This window comes from Chelonoidis abingdonii, chromosome 1 (assembly GCF_003597395.2).
Source record: "Chelonoidis abingdonii isolate Lonesome George chromosome 1, CheloAbing_2.0, whole genome shotgun sequence".
NCBI lineage: Eukaryota > Metazoa > Chordata > Testudines > Testudinidae > Chelonoidis > Chelonoidis abingdonii.
Window position 1 is genome coordinate 304,004,629 of NC_133769.1, and position 24,216 is coordinate 304,028,844.

A 24,216-nucleotide genomic window follows, 5' to 3' on the forward strand; every position below is an offset into this window, starting at 1 on the left:
CATGAGCTGTTATCCATTGGCACAAGCTGAAGTAGCCTTGGGGTTGTTCTAGCTTTCACCAGAAACTGACTTAGCTCCTTGCAGCCTCCAATATTCGGGGTTGTGTGAAATGAGTAGCAAGGTAGTAGAAAACCCCCTGCTCCCAGTCCTGTCAGCTGTTTTTCCCAAAGACTACAGGTTTTCAAACATTTCAAGGGTTTGAGGGAAAATAATCAGGGCTTCTAAGGAGAAACCCCCTCTGATTGGTTTTCTTTTCTTATTTGCTGTCTGAATGAGAAGAAAGCTGCCTTCTTGAACATGTGTAATAGGCATTGCTTCGGTCCCCTGTTTTCCGCCTGTCTTAACGGTTCAGCCCATTGAACTCTGCTGGTTGCGCTCTCCGCATCTTTTTGGCTCTTTCAGATTCCCCATTTTGTGTGTGTGAGAAAGAAAAGGATATTAATGTTGCAATAGCTCACTAGGATAGTGCTGCACCTGAATGTATGCAAATCATTAAAATTTGTTTAAATACATGCAGATCTTCATTGCTCTGGTGTGCCTGAGCATGTGTCTCTGTATCTGATTTTTATCTTCTGTAGTTAGTCACAAACATATCCATGTACATTTTTTTTCTTTTAAATTTTAAGAGGCGTTTTTCTCGTGGATCTGCCTTGCCAGTAATGGATGTTCACCTGCAGTGTATTTGCTGTCTGGGAGAGGGTCACATCCCACAAAAGCGTTCCCACTGCCACAGCCTGACAGCCAGAGCCAGAAAAGACCTAGACATTTGGCTAAAACTCCTTATGGAGAAATCACTGTGATCTTCATCCGGCACAAGCCTGGACTTCCCTCCAGTGAGGCCCTCATGCTAAGCCATTTAGTCAGCTAATCCTCATTTCCTGGGTTCTTTTAAGGAAAGTTGTCTTGCTCAGATGAAGAGAAACTTTCTCCCTCTTCACACTGAGGCTCAGCCCGCCAGAACACCGTCCCCTGCAAGGTCAGTTTCCTCAGTGTCATCTGACGGGACATAGTTCCACGGCCTGTCCATGTACCTCTGGTACCAGCACAAAGCAATGGTATAAAGACCTAACTGGGCAGACCTGCTTGCTCAGCTCCATCTCTTAACTCTGGAGACCAAGACAGGCTGACTTCAGGAGTTACGACAATAACAAAACTGCTGGCACTGGTGTCCTTTTCAGCACTGGTGAAGCCGTTGGCACCGAGCAAGTTGTTAGTGCTGGCAAAGTGATTGATGCCATCAAAGTCTCTTGTTCCATGTACTGACTCTTCAGGGCAACACATCCCACTTTCAGCACCGAGTCATATGTTAACACCGCTCATGCTTTTTCCTCTTCCACAAGACTTGAGATATACTAAAGACCTGCTGGTATCTGGCACTCGTGAGTTGCCTCTGCCCTACTTCCACTGTCCTTTCCAGACTGTCAGCACACTTCCTTTCCTCCCTTCCCTGGCAATGAGGAGGAGAGGGCTCCATTACACCCTTGTCTATCAGACAAATTCCACCTACTCACTCTTAATATGCACAGTCTACATCTGGTTCACAATCTTAGCACAGACCACCATGGATGCAACCACATTTTCCAGTCCTCTTGTACTGGCCATATTGGGACCCTTGGGCTATGTTCAGGGCACAATTTGGGAAACCCCCAGTGGAGCAAAGCTGGAGACCTACCTCTCCCTTCTCCATCAGTTTCTTGCCTTCCAGAGATGGAACCTCCACTAGTACCAAATGAGGGGGAGAAACAGGAGGAGGAAGCTCCTCCAACTACATTCTTCTACCTCTTCCCCTGATGTCATGCCTCCACCACATGTAACTGCTGATGAATTCAGATATTTTTCAAGAGTTATTCTTCAGGATTGCAGACTCCCTGCAGATTACTTTGGAGGAAATTAAGGGCCAGCAGCATAAACTGCTTGATATCCTACACATACCCTCTTCTTTAAAGATCGCACTAGAAATCAATGAGTCTCTTGATCACGCAAAGTTGCTCTGGCAGACCCTGGCATCCATCCCTCAGACTTGCAAATTTGCTGACAAAAAATGCTATGTTCTGGCGAAAGATGCAGAATTTCTGTTCTTGCACCCCACCACAAATTTTGTGGTGGTCAATGTGGTTCAAGAGAGAGGTCATCCATACCATTCCTGTTCCAGCCATCCAGACAGAGGCTGGAAACACTTAGACTTATTTGGGCACAATGCATATTTATCAGCCACGCTCCAATTTTGATTTTCGAACTATGAAGCTCTGATGGCTAAATGCAACTACTTATACTACGGCGAGTTGGAGGAACTCTGCCATGACCTTCCGAAGGCCAAGAATGAGCAATTTCAGACCCTGATATTGGAGGGATACCTCATAGCCCCTACAGCCCTACAAGTCTCGCTAGACTCCACAGATATCGCCACATACTCCATCACAACTGCTGTGGTCATGAGGCGTGCATCATAGGTCCACCTCTCTGGTTTTCCTAAGGAGGTAGAAACCTCTGTAGAAGACTTGCCCGGTGAGGCTAAAAGCTATTCTTGCAGCACGTGAACAATTCTCTTCACTCTATTAAAGACCCACTTTACTCTCCCAGATCTTGTCATCTACATGCCTGTGCCGAAGAGACACACGGAGAAGTATCACCTCCTCCCGCAATACTCAATGACAGTATGCCATCCAGTGCCTAAAACAAAGGCCTCCTTCAAAATGTAGACTGTCCACTTCTCATGAGGATACCTCTTATGCACCCCCCCCCACCAAAACAATAATTTGGAAGGTGTGGTTGAGGCCTAGAGAAGCCTCCCACTCTTCCAGTCATTGCAACCATTTTTGACATCCCCACTAGCTTGGTGACCTTGGATGAGTGAGTTCTAGAGATAGTCAAGGAAGAGTACTCCATCCCCTTACTATCTCTCCTGCTCTGCCACACCCCACCCCGCCCTGTACTCCTTCAGGAATTCCTCTCACTATGGTGAGAAATAAATCATCTTCTGCAACTGAGAGCCATAGAACCGGTCCCTTTCAAACATAGGGTTCTGATCTAGAAGAAGTCCAGAGGCTGGTGACTAATCCTGGACCGTCACAATTTAAACAAATGAATCAAACTGCAACTCTTTGAGATGGTTACTCTTTCCACTATTATCCAAGCACTTGAACAGGGGGATTGGTTCTTGACCCGCGACTGCCAATACTTATACTTTCATATCACAGTACACCCTGCCCACAGGCGATTTCTCTGATTCGTTGTAGGCAACCACTACTACTAGTACAAGGTGTATTGCCTTTCGTACTGTCACCGGCCTCTTGGGTGTTCTCCAAGGTCGTTACAGTAATCACTGCCTACCTAAGAAAACAAGGTGTCATCTTTCCATATTTGGATGACTGTCTCCTCAAAGCCCAATCCGAGACCAACGTTCTTTGAGCTGTTGGTATAACAAAGGGCCTTTTAACAAAACTAGTCCTCCTCAAAAACTGAGAAAAGTCCACTTTAATGCCAGTACAACACCTGTAATTCATCGATACATAATTGGATACCATATAAGCCAGAGCCTTCCTACCACCTCACAGATTCTCAGTTATAGTGGATCTGGTATTCACCATATTGATTTGCCTCCATATCTCTGCTAGAATGTTCCTCCAACTTCTAGGCCACATGGCAGCAGCCACTTTTATGATGAGACATGGAAGAGTACACATGTGATGTCTTCAGGCATGGTTCCGTACAGTATATCTTCCCCATAAACACAACCTCCAGAAACTGTTATCCACGCCGATGAGATTCAAGCACTCAGTACTTCGGTGGGCAAAGCCCAAGAATGTCTGTGTCAGAGTTCCTTTCTTCCAACCACCACCAATCATGATCCTAACAACCTATGCCTCCCTAATCAGCGGGGGAGCACATCTTCACAATCACACAGTGCAGGGCAGATGGTCGTTACTCAAATCCACCCTATCTATAAACCTTCTAGAACTACGAGTGGTCTGCAATGCCTGCCATCATTTTCTCCCTCTACTCAAACATCATACCATCAGAGTCATGACCCACAATGTCTCCTGCATGTTTTACTTTAACAGGCAAGGCAGAAGGAGATCTCACTCATTATGCTAGGAGGAACTGAATTTATGGAACTGGTAAATCCAGCACATCATCACTATTCAAACTGCATACCTTTCTGGATACCAGAACACCACTCAGTGGACATGCTGAGGAGGAGATTCTTCCACGATCATGAGTGGGAACTAGATATGAGACTCCTTCAGTTCATCTTCAACTGCTCGGCCTGCCCCACCATAGATTTTTTTTTTTGTCACATTACAAAACTCCCTCTGTCCTCAATTCTGTTCCAGAGCAGGACTGGGATGTGGATCACTGAGAGATGCATTCCTCATCACATGGGATGCGCCAGTCCTCTATGCCCTTCCTTTTTTCCCCTCCTATTCCGAGGACTTCGCAAGATACAAGAGAACTGAGCTCTTGTCATCCTTAAAGCTCCAACATTGCCATGATAGATCTGGTATACTTACCTCCTTCACATGATGGTATGCTGCCCAATCTCTCTCTATGCGATGCTGTGGCTCCTTTCACAAGATGCAGCCTCCACCAAGCATGATCCTAACAACTGATGCCTCCCTAATCCCAATCGACAGATGCTCCTCCTCAAAGCCTGCCTCCTTCGTTGTTCTGGGATTCTGAAATAACCTAGTTGGATGCTGTCAAACATACTTTTAAATAGTAGGTGCAATACGACTAGATGCATAGACTAGATTTCCATGCTCGTGGGCCTCCCATCAGGTCAATGCAGTATGCGCTCTGCTACCACTTATCCATGACTACATGGTATACCTTAAACAATCATGATTATCAGCTTCATTCAGATACATTTAGTGGCAATCACTACTTTTCACTCTCACATAGGTGGCCATTTCATCTTCATCCACTCACTCATGAAATGTTTTCTGAAGGGTATCCAGAATCTTTATCCCCGCATACAAGACCTAACCCTGGCCTGGCATCTTGGCTGCATCCTACGTTCTCTTACTAGACCCCCATTTGAAACAATGGCAACCTGCTTTATGTGCTGTGACAGACCCAGACCAGTGGGGTACAGGAGTCTGGTAGAGGGCAAATATACTGGTCACTGGATGAGTAGTTTTCTGTTCCCTGAGTGACCAGAGCAGGGGCTGCACTAGAGTAATCAGGAACCTGCTAGCCAATTAAGGTAGACAGGCTGATTAGATCACCTGGCAACCCAATCAAGGCAGCTAATCAGGCCACCTGGGTTTAAAAAGGAGCTCACTCCAGTCAGGCAAGGAGAGCCAAAGGAGAGGAAGTCCATGTGAGGAGCTGGGAGGAAGAAGCACAAGGAGCTGAGAGTGAGATGTGTGCTGCTGGAGGACTAACTAAGGAGTACAAGCGTTATCAGACACCAAGAGGAAGGTCCTGTGGTGAGGATAAAGAAGGTGTTTGGAGGAGACATGGGGAAGTAGCCTAGGGAGTTGTAGCTGTCATGCAGCTGTTACAGGAGGCACTATAGGCAGCTGCAATCCACGGGCCCTGGGGTGGAACCCGGAGTAGAGGGCGGGCCCGGGTTCCCCCCAAACCTCCCAACTCCTGATCAGACACAGGAGGAGTTGATCCAGACTGTGGGGAAGATCACTGAGGTGAGCAAATCTTCCAATAAGCATAGGACCCACCAAGGTAGAAGAGAAACTTTGTCACAGTGCATTTACCAATGAAAATGGCATTTCTTGTCACCATCACTTCTGCCCGATGAATCAGTGAAATTGCAGCCCTTATAGTTTATCTATCATACGCAGTTTTATAAAGACAAAGTTATGTTACATCCACATCCAAAGTTCCATCATCATTCCATCTCAATCAACCAATACACCTTCGTTACCTCTTCTCAAAGCCTCAGAGTAACCAAGAAGAGGCAGCTCTACACACCCTAGACATGAAACAAGCATTAGCGTTCTACTTGGACAGGACAAAACCTTTCAAAAAATCTTCATGGTTATTCCTCTCGACCACTGAAAGATCCATAGGCACAACCATCTCTAAACAATACCTTTCCAAGTGGATCTCTCAATGTCAACATTTGTCTTATGGAACTCCACAATAAACAGTCTCCTGCTAATATGAGAGCACATTCCACACGCTCCCTAGCCACCTCAGTAGCTTTTCCTAGTAATGTCCCCAATGCTGACATTTACTAAGCAGCTACATGGGCATCAGCAGACTCTTTTTTGCCTGTCACTATGCTATTATGTATGACACCACAGCGGACACACTCCTAGGACATGCTGTCCTATCAGCAGTATGTGCGCTTCGAAGCCCCAGTCTTCCAATTAGAGGCACTGCTTTCTAGTCACCTGCAAGTGGAGCACTGATAGGGACATCACTCGAAGAAGAGAAGGTTACTCACCCTGTGCAGTAAACTGAGGTTCTTCGAGATGTGCCCCACGTGGATTCTCCACTACCGGTTCTCCACTACCAGCCCTCCTCCCCACTGCTTTCGAGCCAGGTATATACACTCTGCAGCAGAGAAGTAACTAGGGAAGGTCGGACCGCACAGCGCTATATATAATATATATATCCCACGCAGGAAGCAGGAGGTGCGCATGTGTGGTCTGACAGGCACTGCTGATTAAGGTGTCTGATCCCAGGTGCAAGGGGACCGGTGCATCCGTAAGGACACTCATCTCAAAGAACCTCAGTTATTGCACAAAATAGCCATGAAATCATAATTATTGTCAGTCGCTACTGACCTGAAACATAAGTTAGCTGGTATTTGGAACATTTGCATTCAAAAGCACTGGTCTTTTGGGATGGTCTTTGGTTAGTGGGTCAGAGATCTTGGGTTCAAATATCTAGTGAGCCATCCAGAAAAGAAAGATTTAGCACCTGCGTGCCTGGGCTGTTTATAAAATATCTATATAGAACATTAAACAGGTTACTCTTTTAAATGACAGTGTTTATTTGCAGAAATAGTCTGGGTGCCAATATGAATGGTAAAAATATTAAAAAGATTCAAGAGAAAAGACTAAGTATTAAGTACAGTTCTGTTCTATTTAAAGACAGTTTTGTAATTTTTAAACTTGAATTAACTTTGTGTTCACTGAAGTGTGAGATTATGAGTCACACATAATATTGGCAGGGTGATGAGTTAGCTTCCCACACATATCAGTACTCTGACCTATAAATCACTGCAGTTCCTGTTCAGGTGTCATAAAGGGAGGAAGAGAAAAGGAGGATTACTATTGCAAGCTGTGTCCACAAAATAAACTTGAAATGGCAAAATGAGATATCACTCAGTAGACTGTTGAGAGGTTCAAACAATTTATGCTCCCTTGGCTCCACTTAGCAATTTGGGACTTACTTTTCCCCTCACTGGGGTTTGAATAAATCCATGGGCTCTGCTGAGTTCTTTGGCCTTTGCTTCCCCTCAGTGGGACTTAGATGCCATGCTCTGCATCTTGAGCTTGGCTACTTCTTGATGTGTTGCAGGAGGTATTCTCTCAAGCCTTTTATGTTATCAAAATGACTAACACTTATAGAAGACTGTATATTGTCCCTGTATGATACTTTTCCTTCCATGCAGTGAACCACTTAATAGTATTGACATGTAAACTTTTTGGTTATATGAGGGCTAGTCTACACTACCACTATAAATCGATCTAAGTTATGCTACTTCAGTTAGATGAATAATAAACTGAAGTTGATGTAGCTAGATAAACTTACTGTGGTGTTTACTCTGTGCTGGGGACAATGGGAGATGCTCTTCTGCTGACTTCCCTTACTCTTCTCGGGGAGATGGAGTACACAAATTGATGGGAGTGCGCTCTCCTATCGATTTAGCGTGTCTTCACCAGACCCGCTAAATCAACATCATCTCCATCAATTGCAGCAGTGCCAATCTACTGGTAAAGTGTGGACATGGCCTGAGTTACTGAGATGAATACAGTTCATACCTCTTACAGCTATTGTTTTACCTGCAAACATAGGAAGACATCACTGCGTTCATTTGCACTTGGTTCATGCTTTCAAGAATGTTTTCACAATCTTTATCTATTAAGACTTATTCTTTTCTTTAAAAAACAATAGCAGCTGTACTTCTGTAGAAAAATGTGAGAGAGGTGCTGATATGCTGTACTACTGTATAACAGTCAAGTTTGAGCCCTGTTTCTGTCTTAGGTCGTTGCTGATTTGCAAATCTTAGTCGTGCCAGATTTTTGCATCATTCTGTGGTGGTTTTGAATTACAAAAACAGAGGCAAGGATAAGGAAGTGCAACTTACTTTCGTTTATGACCAAAACACCATTAGCACTCTATTTTCCAGAGGTGAATAATTAGTGTATTAACTCAGTGGATACCCTACATCTGAAATTCCTATCCTACCTCATCGACCATGCTTTCTACCTGGGCATGCACAGGAAGTGTATTTTATCAACTTTTTGTTCTTTCAAAATGGTATTCAAAAAAGAATAAAATATGTGTGTGTGTGTGTATACACACACACACACACACACACACACACACACACACACACACGAAGTGTGCTAACCATCACCAGGTAATCAATCAAATTCCTCAATGTACTCTGAATATACATTGTAAGGACTTCAGGACAGGGACCTTGTCTTCACATTTGATTTTACAGTTTGCTACTATATCAGTAATAATCCTGCATGAAAATCTGTGGTTGGATATACAGGCAATGCAAGATTTGAGATTTCTAATGTTCATAATTTGATCTTTTTTTGTTAGAATTTAATAAAACATCTTCCTGAACAAGAGCAACTGAATACACTATCCAAATTGAAGAGTGAATATAATAATTTGTCTGAACCAGAGCAGTTTGGAATTGTGGTGAGTACCAGCCCATTGCTGCTATTTTTCACTTGTCTTACATTAGTAACCAGTGTTGAAGTGTTTGTCACGTTGTTATTCTTCCTAATTATAACCAGAGGCTGAAGCTGGAGGAGAAAAGTGATGGTACTTTCTAGATAAATATCAACTGACATATCTATAGTTCCATAACTATTTGTTATGTTGTTCTTTATCTCCTCATTGAAATAAAGTAATTATTAACCATATAACTTTTCTACAGCAAAATCATTTACAATGGCCATTTCTGTGGTGGAATTTTCATAGATGTCTAAAATAAGTCAACTCTATGGCTATTTTGGAATTTTCATTGCAAAAGTCATTCTGTAATGTGCAAAATGTGTGTTTAAAAAAAAAAAAGTTAAGATTTCCGCACAACTTTCTGTTGTCAATCCACCACGTACGGGCAAAAAACCCTTTTGCATCATCACACTAACCTAACTGTGTTTTTGGGTATATGTTTTACAACATATTTTCTCATAGTACAGCTTTTGCTCACCTTTGCAAATCTGTAACAGGGGGATGGGTGGGTCACATCATTTTCCAGACACACAGTAGAAGGTATATAGAAGGGTAAAAGGGTGCAAGGGTGATAGTGCTCATCTGTGTCATGATGGAAAAAAGGTGGGCAAAGTAGAGACCCGTATTTGGAGATCATTGATCTTAATTCTCAAGACCTTTTATGGAGTACTAGTTTTAAAATTAATTTTGATTTGTCAGTGTTTGCAAGTCACCTTAGTTATACCATTAGGTGCAAAAGAAGTGGCCTCTGAAGCATTCCAGTCAACTTTTGTTTCCCACTAAATGCCAGAGTTTGAGCATATACCAGGATATGAAGTGTTGACTTTATGAAAAGTACTAGTGGAGAATAAAAGTTTTGGTGAGGAGGGCATCACTGGTATTTAGTAATAGATAATACATGGAGGTATACCTATCTCATAGAACTGGAAGGGACCCTGAAAGGTCATTGAGTCCAGCCCCCTGCCTTCAGTAGCAGGACCAACTACTGTTTTTTTTTGCCCCAGATCCCTAAGTGGCCCCCTCAAGGATTGAACTCGGAACCCTTGGTTTAGCAGGCCAATGCTCAAACCACCGAGCTATCCCTCGCCGTCCCCCCAGATGGATGACTGGAATATGATGAGTAACCTTTGTAAGAATAGGAACAGTGCTACTAGGGAGGAAGGCAAGCAGAAAGGGAAATTGGACCTGGAGACAGTGCTGGGTTCTCTACTCTTCTTCCTCCCTTCCCAGTTCAGTGCATAAATCCATTCTTTTATTTCTTTTATGGAGTTTGCTATTGAACAGACCCTGAGGTTCTTCCTCCTTTCCAGAGCAGACAAGGGAAGAATGATATCAGGAGAAAAGAGAAGGTATTCCATGGGCTCAGGGCTTCTGTCTGCAGGGAGCACCGGGGCTTTCTGAAGCATCTGGTCCCAGCCACTTTTGGAAGACCAGATGCTGGGCTAGATGGGCCATTGGTCTTACCCAGTTTGGCTGTTCTTAATAATTTGTACTCTTTTTGGGTATCAAAAGTAGGATGGTTAATTCATTATTCTCCAGAATCTCCTTTTTTGACTTGTTAAAGATAGGTACTATGTATGTTCTTCTACAGTCCTATGAGACTTCACTCATCCTCCATGAGTTATCGAAGGTAATTGCTAATGATTCAAAGATTGCTTTGGCTATTTCTTTAAATACTGAAGGGTGACTTTCATCATGTCCTGCCAGCTTAAATACATCTAATTTATCTAAATATTCTGTAACCAGTTATTTCATTATTTTGATCTGAGATCCTTCTCCCTTGTTGTTAATATTAATTGTGTTAAAGTATCTGATTACAATGAACCTTTTTAGTAAAGACTGAAGTAAAAAAGGCATTATGCTCTTCAGCCTTCCTGTGTCATCCATTATTTGCTTTCCTTCCCTATTAAGTAATGGACCTGTCTTTTTCTTATGTCTTTCTTTCTCCTCTTATTGCCTTTTATGTTCCTTGTTATTTGCAATTCATTTTGTACCTTTGAGTTTCAGATTTTGTCCCTAGATGCTTATGTTATTCTTTTGTACTCATGCTGAGCAAATTATCCTTGTTTCCACTGTTTGTATTTTCAGCTCAGGTTTTGAGGGGTTTTTTGTTTTTGTTTTTTCTTGTTTTTCTTTTTAACTCATTGTGGCTGACTGATTCTGCAACAAAGTATTCTACATAAATGAAAAGAGACGTTTCAGATTGTTCATCTGCAATGTTCAAACAAAAAATCTGCTAATCTAATATATCAATATTTTCACTTACAGTTTAGATTGTCCATCATTTAATACTGTATGTGCACCTCTGGTCGTGTCTTAGTCTAGTTTCAGGGATCTGAACTAACAGTATAATTGCTTCTCTTTTATAAACATGCAGAGAAACTAATAGGCAACAACTACAAGCACATTTATGCTCTTATGTAATCAGACCATGAAAGGAGCTAACTTGCTAAAGATCTCTTTCAGTTGAAAGAGAAAGTTTATGTAAAGTGAGGCAGATGTATTTAGAAAAGAAATTTAAACCACAAATAAGTTGATCTCATCAATCTTTAATGTGGTCAGTGTCCAGATCACATAGGTAGCGTAAGTTTCTTTGTTTTTGATTTTTTTCTTGATATCAGAATCCAATTTCTGTTACAAATCTGACACTTTTGAAACTGCCATGTTATGGTAATTGATTTCTTGGGATCTGAAATACATGCTCAACTCTAGTTGAGTTTTATATCTGTGTAATTTCAGAAATAACTTTGGATCCATTTATCCAAAACAGCAATGCCACTTTCTTCCTTCTGAAGTAAGGCAGCTTAAAAGTCTATTATTATGGTGCTCAAATCTAGTTTTCTGATATTCCAGTAATGAGAATAGTGCTCTATTTGATTTCATCTATGTACTATGATAATTCCAGTTGCTTCTCTTTCATACCCAACTGTGGAGTTTTCCTCTGATCTGAAAACTTGAGGGCAGTATGAGACTTTTAAATGAGTGGGATAGGTCTTGGCTGTGTCTATTTTGGAATACAGCCCATTTTGTTCTGCTATCAAGCAAACTTGCACAAAGTCCTTTGACTTCTTGATTTTTCAAAAAAACCGTTCAAGGTTTTTCAGGTGTTTTCTGTAGGTCACTCAAGTCTCACAACCATAGAAGAGAGTTGGGGTTATTGCCGTTTTATAAACTAAAAGTCTAGTGTGTATTCTGATGTGATTGTTGAACACCTGACAAGACAGTCTGTCAAAGGCAAGGCGGCTCAGTGGGTTCTGTGTTGAATCTCAGTATCTATGGCTGCCAAGATAGGCCAAGTATTATACATTTTTTCACTTCTTTGTCAATATAGATCTTCCCTGCTGGGTCTGATGATTGATTGGGAGTTGGCTGGTGAAGAACTTTTGTTTTGCTGGTGTTCAGAGTTAGCTTTTTTGGTTTTTTGGTTTTTTTTTTTAAGGAAAAAAAGCTCAGTGTTCACCTCTTCCATATACGGTTACTGCCCTTTCTGATCTTTACTTTGCTGAGGCATTTTCAAGGCCAAGGATAGCCTTTTCTTCTTCATAGACTTTTCCTCACACTGAGGCCTTATGAAAGCAAAGAGGTGTTTTGCTGTAAGAACTGTATGAGCAAAAATGCCTGTCCAACTCAGTCCAGTTTCAGCACTGTGTGTAGGCATTGAATGGCTGCCTTTGCCAGAAAGAAAGAGTTCTCTCTATCAACTACAGCACTCCATACCTCCTCCGACTGCTGCTACTAGTGCAGTACATCTGCCTCTGATAAGGACACCTTTTACTGCCCATGGATCGGGGAGATGAAGTAAATAATTATCACTCTTCAAAACAGACTATATGGTTGCTGTTTTTCAGAGCTCTGTGACAGGCAAACCTCAGTTAACATCCTGGAATACGGTACCTTTTTATTTTTTTATGACTCAGCAAAATTGTGTTCTATATTTTATGTTCCTACGAAAGCACTCCTGGGGTTGTTTTTGTCTGAGCATGCTGGAAGGCTGTTCTTATTGCCATTTATTCTCCTCACTTCATGTTTGGGAAAAGGCAACAGCGCATTTACCTGGGATCCTTCTAACTGGACATTAAGGAGTTCCACTTCTCAACCTCTACCTGTCTGTGTCTAAGAATCCAGATAAGGCTCCCTTGATTCAAGCCAGGCTGTTTTCTGGGATTCTCCCTTAAAACTTTGCTACTTGGCTTATCCAGAATATCTTGTCCTATTTTGGGAGAACACTTCATCCAGTTCTCAGGGATCCAAAAAACCTCAGTTAAATGGCAGATTTAATCACTCAGGTTCCTTCATTTGACCTATAGCAAAGCTAAACTGAGTTGATCATAGTATAGGGGGCTGGGTATATGGTGTTGAACAGAAAACCTCTTTCTTTATGTACATTTACATATTACATTGAATTTACTGTAACTTGCATCACACGTTTTGGGAATGGCTTGTTACTTTGTAGGAACCAATCCCTGCATAGGATTCTCTGTCTATGCATTGTCCACTCTTGACCTATTCTTTATCTCATCTTTATAGTCCTAACTTACTTTGTCCATTGTCCCTAGCACCACAGTGTTCCTGTTTATTTTAGCTAGCACAGACACCCTGACTCCAATATACTGCTTGTTAAGGCCCTGTTTACAACTTAATCTTCCATTCACCTTCCCAATCATGTCTGCTAAGAAACGAAGCAAATTTACTCCTGGGGGAATTCTGCACTATTGTGAAAGTGCAGAATTAATGTCCCCCACAGATTTTACTCTTTCCCCCCGGATAAATAAATTGACATGTTTCCTCTGGGCAGTGTGAGGGGATGGGTCACTGTATGGGGAGCTGGCCCCCATCTGTCCACTCCTCTGAAGCTGTACCCACTCCTCCTTAGCCAGACCACCCCCCGCTGAGCCACCCCCCCCCCCGAACAACTGCTTTGCTGAGCCCCAGTGCCCTGCACTTGAACCCCGCCCCACTTAGCCCCAACCAGCTGCACCTGTACCCCCACCCCAGGAAGTTGAGTTAATCTCAGAATTGTTTGGATGTTAAATTATATTGCTGCACAGACTGACACAAACAATAGCATGGTGTTGGTTTTAGTTTCCTTTGAATAAAATCATGATTTTTTAAAAAAAGGATAAAATCAAGGTAGAAAAATGTTTTTAATTCTTTTTGGAGTGTATTACAAAACATATGGAAAAAGAAACTATAACACATAAAATTACTACATATCTATTGGGTGAACTTGCTCTATTGCTTGATCTGCCAGTCATTGGACAGACTTGTCTGAGTGCCTCCAGAGATACTGAACTCTCTACAGTGGTTGGGAAGAACAAGAATCATGTGTGCCAGGATGTTATCTTTGCCCATTCTCTGCCAACCAGAACAGTAGTCACCAATGCCTGTCTCCATAATAGGTTGTGGAGTGGATCTAGGAATGTTAAATGTTCAGGGTTTGTCGTCACAGATAGAAGTGTAGTGCCATAGCAGAGTACTGGAGCTTCAAGCCATTTAAAATGCGTGTTGTGCCTTCTAAGATCAGTTCAGGGGCATAGCAGTCCACATAATACATTTCAATATTATTGTTGGTGAGTATGTGAACAAGCAGGGAGGAGCCCACCCCAGCTAGCTTTGTCAGCTATTGCAACAAAGGACAAGAAGTGCCGTCAGTTTTGATCCTGAGTGAAACTCAGCTCTGGTTCTCTAAATGATGCCTTTCATTTGAACTAGGGAATGGACCTAATGTTCGCCTTTCCCCCTATTCTGTTCATTTCACAGGCTAACCTCAAACTGAAATGGGACCATGCCAATCTAATACTGCTTTTGCCAGCTTGGCCAAGACAGTGTTGGTTCTCTGACCTTCTCAGCTTGTCAGTTTCATCTCCCAAATTTCTTCCTCTCTTTCTTGGCCTCTTGACTTAGCATTTTGGCCAGGGTGTTCTTGGTGTTGAGGCATCTACACCTCATTGCCTGGATGATACATGGCTAGATGAGGAGGAAGGGCAGTTCAGAGGATCCTGCTTAATTGTAGAAAAACATCTATTTGCTCTATCTATTGGCTAAGTGTGTTTTTTGGTTTGGTCAATATCTCGGGGAATGCAACACATTTTGACTCATGTTTAGGACATTTTGGACTGCTTGTTGCATTTGAAGTCCTTGGGTCTGGCTCTCTCAGCTCATTGAGGGTTTGCTTGGCAGTAGTCCTGGTGTTTCATGTTCTGATCCAAGGAGAGTTGATTTCCTCCAATTCCATGAAAGTGAGATTTCTGAAAGGTATTGTCTGACTATTTCTACTTGTGAATGAAACTGTCTGATTGTGAGATGATAATACTGTACTGGCCGCCCTCATGTATCTTCCATTTGAGCCAATAGCTACCTGTTCATTATCTTTCCTCTCCTGAAAGGCAACCTTTCGTGTAGCTGTAACATCCACAAGAAGTCAGTAAATTAGCCTTTAATGATAGAATCTTCATAAAAAAAGTGTCATTAAGACCACATCTACAGATTTTGTCCAAAGTTGTTTCACCTTAAGCAGGTTATTTAATTGCCTGTAGTCTTTCCTAAGCTGCACTCATATGCAGACAAGCAGCATCTCTGTACATTAGATGTGAGGTAGTGCTTGGTGTTCTATCTGGAAAGGTCTAAACCATTTTGTTCATTACCTTGACTACTATGCCAATCAGATAAAAGGTCAGCCAGTCTCCTCACAGATCATTTCCAGATGGATATCTCCTGTATGGAGTAGCTCAGACTATGACCCCATAGATATTATGGGCTCATTCAATGAGAGCACATGTGACATCTGTCAACATTTTTTCAGTGATGTTTCACATTGGATATTTGCAGGGCTGCTACATGGTTTTCCATGCATATTTTTACCAAACAAAATGTTATTACCACAAGTAAAGCAAACTTTTGGAAGGCAGTTCTGGAAGTCATAGTTTAAGTAGACTCCAAGCTCAACCACCTACCTGAACTGTTTGTGAGCCACCTTAGTGGAATACATGCCTGCAACCACTTGAAGGAGAAAAGATGGTTCCTCACCTGTTTTGTAATGGTTGTTCTGCGAGATGTGGGTACAGGCATGTATTCCGTGGCCGGTCTCCAACCCTCTGCATCAGAGTCTCCAGCCTTGAATTGCAGTGTGAATGAACAGATAGGGGTTGAGGGGTGGGTTACTAGGGCCAGAGGGCATGAGCACTACCACAATGACTGCTGCTAAGCCAGATTCTCTGGTTTCAGTGTGCAGGATGTGTGCATGCTGGACTGGACTATACATCCACACCCACATCTCAAAGAACAGCAGTTACAACACAGATAAGGAATGGTCTTTACCTTGTCTCAATTTTCCAATATACTCTTCTGAGAAACCCTTTGCTGGGAGTGATTCAGTGCTTTCTATATCTGCTGTTTTGTCCGTAAGCTGGTTAATAGATCTATTTTAAAACAATAAGTGTTCTCAGGGAAGTGTACCCTATCTTTCACATCATCAATTTCTTATTCATTTTTTTTGAAAACTAAGTTTTTTTCAGTTTCAGATTAGTCACTTATTTGTCTTTGAGTGTAAAATGTCCATTGAATTTCTGATTCACTTCATATAAACCCTTGAATTTCCATTAAACTAATCTGCTTCCACTACTTTGGTTTATTCTTCCTGAGCAGTAAGCTCAGATTTTCCAACTCATTTCTGTAGGAACTTTTGTTCAGCCAAATATGCATCATCATATTTGCCACTTTTTCCCTGAAGAAAAAGGCATCAAGTGTCTTGAAATGAGTGAGAGAAGAGCTCAATAAAACATGAATATAATACATAACTCTTGAGTTCATCTTTTAGCCTCCTGCCCTCTTCAGGCACATTAGTTTGAGTATTTAGTGGGTTAAACCCTTAGAATTTCTGTATTAATTTGTTTTGATCTTGTACTTGAAAGCAAAAGACCAAAAAAATGTTACATGTCTTCTAAGCAGTGGTTAAACAGATAATTACTGCTTTTGTGGTTCATAAAACTTTTATAGTTTTTTACATTTTTTCCTGGATTTACTTTCACAATTAAAGATCTGTTACCCTAAAAGAAACAGCTAGAGAAGACACTTATTAAGATTACTTACGATATGAGAGCTACAATATTATATGTCTAGCTTCATCTTGTGTTAATCAACTTCTGTTTGTAGCCTTATAGACATAGAGGGTACAGTAATAAACATTTCAGGTTCCATTTCAGGTTGTTCGTTATTGTTTGGGATTGTTTTTGTGATTGTTTAAATTGCTTTTGTGCAATTATTTCTGCAATTATCCTCTTACCTCATTTTATCCTTTTATGTTAGCTATTCTTATTGCAGTCAGTATTGTGTTAATCTTGTATTACTCTTATCTTCCACTGCAGACTTTTGGCTTTTCTGGAGATAAAATACTTTGTTTTCTTGTATTTTTTTTCCCCTTCACTTGCTCCATCCTGCTGTCTTGCAACTTAGATATTATCAGATACTACTGTTTTCTTTTTTTTTCCTGCATACGTCCTTGAAGTGTTCTGTACATGCTGTTAAATCTGTTCTATTGTATATTCTAGTTTAGCTCCATGATGTTGCTCTTGAGCTGAAGTTATGTTGAATGCTATATTCTGTTGCTCAAATATTTGGCAAAGTGTTTTTATGCTTCCTAAAATCTAGATCAGTTGAATCTTTGATTACTATATTTAGTACTTTCCATTTCATTGACTTATTGAGATTTATTTTTCCTAAGTTAATGTCTTAACTTTTTTCTTTTATATTGAATTAGTTATGACCAGTCTTTGAGTCATGTATGCTGCAAAACGTATTACTAACCACCAAAAGGACTGCTTATTATACTGCTTTTTAAAGCAGGTACCCACATAACATCATGCAATTCTAATGTGGTAGAGCTCTAGAAAGGACTAAGGTTTTACTGACTGTCAGGGCAGATGATCTTAATTAGCATGAAATTATTAGCTGAGGTTTTAATGTTAAACCTATCTCCAGATTACACTGTAGGTATTTGTTTTGCTATATTAGCATTTTAAACATTTAGTAAGATATTCCAATTATCTTATTATGACTTGTGTCATAGGTTCCACCCCCACTCTGAACTTCAGGGTACAAACTTAATTACCAGCTTAGATCAGCATGCTGCCACCATTCAAATATTTGAGTCATTTGGAAAACTGTCTCCCCACCCCCCGCACAAAAAACAAAACAAAAAAAAACAAAAAAAACCACAACCTTCCCCTCGCTGGGTAGCCTTGAGAGACTCCTCCACCAATTCCCTGGTGAACACCGAACCAAACCTCTTGGATCTTAAAACAAGGAAGAATTACTCATTTCCCCCCTCCCTTTTTCCCCCCATCAATCCCTAGTGAGTCCAAATCCAATCCCCTTGGATCTAAAAACAAGGAGAAATCTATCAGGTTCTTAAAAAGAAGATTTTTAATTAAAGAAAAGAAAGGTAAAAGAAAAAACCTCTGGGAGATAGCATACAAGCTGATCTCACAGACAACAGATTAAAAACACAGGACAAAAACCTTAGTACACACAAGAATACCCAAATTTGATTATCTCCCTACAAGACAAGTTACAAAAAGAAAATAAACATAAACCTATTTATTTATTTCCTTAATACTCACTACTCTGATAAGAGGCTGATTGCTTGATCTTTTCCACTCGGGCCAGAACTGAAACTGATTCTAAACAAAGGAAACTTCCCTCCTTCCTTTTGAAACATCTTGTTCCCCCATTGGTTCCTCTGGCCAGGTGTCAGCTAGGCTCGGTGAACTTCTTAATCCTTTACAGGTAAAAGAGGCATTAACCCTTAACTATCTGTTTATGACAACTGGAAACCAGTTTTGCTGAAGAACTTGAAGAAAAAGTTTAATATGCACGAGTTCCCATTATTAGTTCCCCATATTGTGTATCAATAGTAGTGTAAACTTTATCAGTAATTTGCATATATTTTCTTCTTCTTTGTATTTAAAACCAAATAATCTTTCTCAAATAGATAATGCTTAAAAACAGCAGATGATTTAGTGCAGTTATATAAATGTCATTTGTTTTCAAATATCTACTATGGTTGGATTTGTTGAGCAGTGTTCACATTTTATAGCGCAACCTACTTAATTGGTTTCATTTGAAAAGGAAAGCACAAATCATTTTCTACTGGCCAAGGGTCCTCAAACATTATTGCACTGCAACCCCCTTCTGACAACAAAAATTACTACATGACCTTAGGAGGGGGGACCAAAGCCTGAGCCCACCTGAAACCCACTGCCCAGGGAAGGAGGGGGGAGGGGCAAAACACAAGCTTCCCTTGTGCTGGGAAGGGGTCAAAGCTGAAACCCAAAGACTTCAGCCCAGCCAGGGGGCCTGTAACCTGAGCCCTACCACCCAAAAGAGCTGAATCCCTTCAGCTTGGGCTTAGGCTCCAAGCCCCTGAAGATTTTAGCCAGCCCTGGCAACCCCATTAAAATGGGGTCACGACTCACAGTTTCAGAACCACTGCTGTAGGCAATTTTGGATTTGTCATATCTCAGATAGCCTTCTTTCAAGGTTTATGTTTTAGTGTTTCAACTAGTCTTTATAGATATGTTTAAAAGTCTTTATAGATATGTTCTGCTTTCTGGATAACAGTCATGTTTTTCTAAAGGTCTTTTAAATAAGTGATTGAAAATGAATTTCTTTGCTGGTGACACCTAGAAGGTGAGGCACGTTTAGTTATTACAATACACAGATTCTGTCTTTGCCCTGGGCTCCAGAAGAAGAAAGACAAAACACCAGGAATGACGTTTAACTAAGCTACAGCTTTATTAAATAACACATCTGGGGACTATCAATAAATCATCCAGAGCAGGTCATCCTTCCTATTGTAATCCATTCTACCTGGTAGGGGCTGCCATCTCCCCCTCACCCCATAAACCTGATTCCAGCACTGTTACTGAGACCCCACTGTTCTCTCTTGTCTGAAAGTTAAGGAATGATTGGTACATGCTGTACCATGCTGTCCCAATCATTAGGCGCACCAAACCCATTCCCCTATTTTTAAGGAGTTGCCTTCTCCTAATCCATTTCCAGTGTATCAAGGAATCATATTCACTATTGAAAGACTGAGAGGTGCCAACAATTTTTATTCCTGCTGAAAGACTCTTCTTTTAGTCTTGACACTTCTTCAAGGTATTGTGGGCAGGCTAATTTAAGTCCCCAAGTCAAGGGCGGACCACTGGACCTTTTCATGCCGGTTGCTTTTCATGTGTATTGAAAAGCAACTGGCCTATATACTACTACTACTGAAATGTACTATATTACGTTGAGGGAAAGTGTCAGAAAGCAGAGATGCATGATAGGCTTAGCTATATATAATGGTATGATTAATAGCATGAAACTAAATACCTAGTTCATCTGTAATAAACTGAGTGGTATTTGAAACACTAATGAGACTAAAGAAACAACACAGGAGTCTTAAACAAGTGAGTATTATTGGCAGAATTGTGTATTCAACCTGGAAATATACAAGCTAATAAATCAAACGAAAAAGAACCAAAACTACAGATATTTAACAGGGAAGACAAACCTGGAAAAAGGTAATGTGGAAAAGAATGTAGTGCTAGTAGAGGACAGCAAATTAGGTGTGATATTAAGTTTCAATATGGTTGCAAAAGAGAAATTTTGATTGGCATACTGAAATGTGCTGCTTCACAAATAAAGCATAGTCCTTTTCACAGTACTGAAGATACTGTACCTCAGAATTGAACCTAAATAGGAAACGGATATGAGAGCTTTAATTCAAATGATCTGTCAGGTACTTGCTGTATTACTCTTAAAACATAGATGACAGATGACTTGAAAGAGAAGATAAAGATTAAAGAGAATATTAATGTACTGAAATGTCTGATATAAATACAAGAAATTTAGATTCTGAGGAAGAAATAATTGAAGTGTTCACTTAAATGATAGTGATTAATACCACTTTGTGACAAAGTGTTAAATAACTTCACAGATAACTCAAAGATAGGCATAGTACAAACCCCTTACATAGAAATGTTCTAAGTGTTAGGCACATGGTTAGAGATAAAAACTATAAATGTCTTCATTAAATGAGAGCAGCTTGAAAGCAAAAATGTGTCAAATTGAATATCTGACCGGACAAGAGTACAGATGTTACAGATATCACTGAAACATGGTGGAATGACAATATCAATGAGATACTCTTAATATGTCGTTTCTTCAGCCAGGTGTTAGTCAGAAATAGGGGAGTAACATTATAGCCTAAAGATTCTATGAAATCTATTAGATAAAAATTCTACATAGTGAGGTCCACACAGCTGAATTGGTATGGATTGCAAACTATACAAATGCATTGTCCAGCTATACCGAAGGACAGGGGATATTTGATATGGTTTTAGTCAGGCTGCAACTTTATTATTAGATGTCTGGGATTACCTGGCAGATTAAGACCATACCATTTTACACCCCCCACCCCTTGTAGGAGGGTTAAGGTGGGCTATAAGAAAGGGGAGTTGGCTCCCTGCTATACCAGTCATAGGATGCCAGAAACCCACCCTCACCCTGTTCCACTCCTATTACCAACACTTGCTTTTAAAGTCCTTTACCAAGCCATTTATCTGGTCATTGTATACCTTTGTTATGGACTATCTGCACTGGACATCCACCCCACATTTAGATAAGAAATTGTGACATCGTAGCTTAACTCCCTTCTCTACTCACCATAACAGAGCCCTCCTTGAACCCGCTGTGGGGCAGGTGAAACACCCACCCTCCCACCCACGCACACGCCACCTAGGCCAATGAGGAGGTGAGGGAAAAATTATTTCCCAGTCCCCTAGAAAGGAGTGTCTAGCATGATGTCCACAGCATGTCCTGCCCAAACCTCTTCCCCCCGCCACTTCCTGCAGTAAGCTGGACAACGTCCCTCCTCCCCACCACACACACACGATTAAAGGTGTAGTGTCATCAAACATACTAGAAGACTTATGCTGTTGTACTGAAGGTCAGTAAAAACATATTGAGTGCACGATGTTGAGAGAAATCAAAGAGGCAACAAAGTGTCATAAAACAGAAGAAACTGGGGACTTGAGCTCCCCATAGATGATTTGAAATTTGTCTTACTGTGATATGGTTTAAAGAAGCAATTTCTTGAAACTTTCATTACTTCTCGGGACTGCTTATTCTAAATCATACAAGAGGAGAAGCTGTTCTCATCTTACTCCTAAATAACATTCAAAATTTAGTCCAAGAAGTATCTCTAGTTGGGCCACAAAGTAATAGTCACCACAATTTATAATTAACTTCAACATTCTTAAGAGATGAAAGGTACCAAAACCTAGCATGGTAACAGAAAACTCAGAAAACTGGCCTTAAAAAGAACCCTTCAAAACAAAAAGAGGAAGCTAGACAAAAGCAAAGAAATTAAAATTTTAAGATATGACATAGTTGATACTTTTAAAGAAAAAAATGGCCTTAAAGTAAAACTAAACTGCACATTTATTTCAGCTATGTGTAGTGTATATGTATGTGTAGTCATTCTAGCACATGTGTAAATACTAGGGCTGTCGATTAATCACCATTAACTCCTGTGATTATTTCAAAAAATTAATTGTGATTAAAAATATTAATTGCTATTAATCAGTTTTAATCCCACTGTTAAACAATAGACTACCAAATGAAATTTATTAAATATTTTGGATGTTTTTCTACATTTTCATATAATATTCTGTTTTGTAGTTGAAATCAGTGTATATTTTTATTACAAATATTTGCACTGTAAAAGTGATAAAGGTAATAGTATTTTTCAGTTAACCTCATACAAATGCTATAATGCAATCTTTTCATCGTGAAAGTGCAACTTGCAAATGTAGATTTTTATTTTTTTTATTGTTTTTGTTATATAACTGCACTCAAAAACAAAACAATGTAAAACTTCAGAGCCTACAGGTCCACTCAGTCCTACTTTTTGTTCAGCCAATTACTAAGACAAACAAGTTTGTTTACACTTACAGGAGATAATGCTGCATTCTTTTGTAACTGGCATTGGAAGGTATTTACGTGCCAGATATGCTAAACATTCATATGCCCCTTCATGCTTCAGCCACCATTCCAGAGTTCATGCTTCCATGCTGATGACACTTTTTTTTTTTTTTTTTTTTAAAGAAAGTGTTAATTAAATTTGTGACTGAACTCCTTGGGGGAGAATTATTTTTCCCCTTCTGTTTTACCCACATTCTGCCTTATATTCCATGTTATAGCAGTCTCAGATGATGACCCAGCACATGTTCATTTTCAGAACACTTTTACTGCAGTTTTGACAAAACACAAAGAAGGTACCAATGTGAGATTTCTAAAGATAGCTACAGCACTTAACCCAAGCTTTCAGAATCTGAAGTGCCTTCCAAAATCTGAGAAGGATGAGGTGTGCAGCTTGCTTTCAGAAGTCTTAAAAGAGCAACACCCCGATGTGGAAACTACAGGACCCAAACCACCAAAAAAGAAAATAAACCTTCTGCTGGTGGCATCTGACTCAGATAATTAAAATGAACATGTTGTAACAGATTTAAGTTACTAATTTGCCTGAGGCATTAGGTGATTAGGCTGAGGCCACAGGATTCTTAGGAGAGGAGATGAAGGAGCACACTAAGTGACTAAATTTTAAAGCTTTATTGATAAAATTACAGTGGTGAGTGTGGGGTGCTTTCAACATTATTTAAAGGAAGGAAGAAAACATTAGTGCCCTGAGCTCTAACCCACTTTCATACTTACACACGCACAACCCAAGGCTGGCCAAGCCTTGGCGTAATGTAAGAAGAAGAGGGGGAAGGGTAGATGAGAGTTCTGTCCTGTGCACAGGCTGTCTAGGGTTTACCGTTGATTTTGAACTTGCTTTAGCTTTTGGGAGGGTTTTTAAGCCCTGGGTTCTTCCGGGGTGCTTTTGTTTAGGGACCTTTGTTTTTTGTACCTTTGTACTAGTCTGAACCGGCCTTCTGCAGTTTTTTAAAAGTTTTTAAAACACACTGGCTTTAGGGTTTGCGAGGCTGTTGCTTAACTTACTGGCCTTTGATTTTTGTTTGTTTGTTTTGCACTCTCCCCCTCCCCCCTGTCTGTTTTTGTTTTAGTTTTTCTTTTTTACAGGCTTTTGGCTGTTTGGCAGCAAGGAGCTTGTTTGTGTGCGCGTTGGCCTTGAGTAAGAGTTTTGCTTCTTATTTCTGACCCTAGCTGAATTGTTGAGTTAGCCTGTTTTTTTTTTTTTCTTCCCCTCCCCCCTTTGGCCTTTTGCAACCTGCAAAGGAATTTTTTACTTTAACCCTTTCAAAAAATGTTTAGTGT

General features: G+C 40.6%; 1 protein-coding gene across 1 annotated transcript in view; it reads left to right on the forward strand.

Annotated features, from left to right (window-relative positions):
• The window catches only part of DIAPH3 (diaphanous related formin 3), a 560,319-nt gene that overhangs the window by 295,417 nt on the left and 240,686 nt on the right, over positions 1–24,216 (forward strand). The window contains exon 20 of the mRNA XM_075061558.1: positions 8,755–8,856. Coding sequence (XP_074917659.1) covers positions 8,755–8,856 — 102 coding nt within the window. The remainder of the gene's footprint in view (positions 1–8,754; positions 8,857–24,216) is intronic.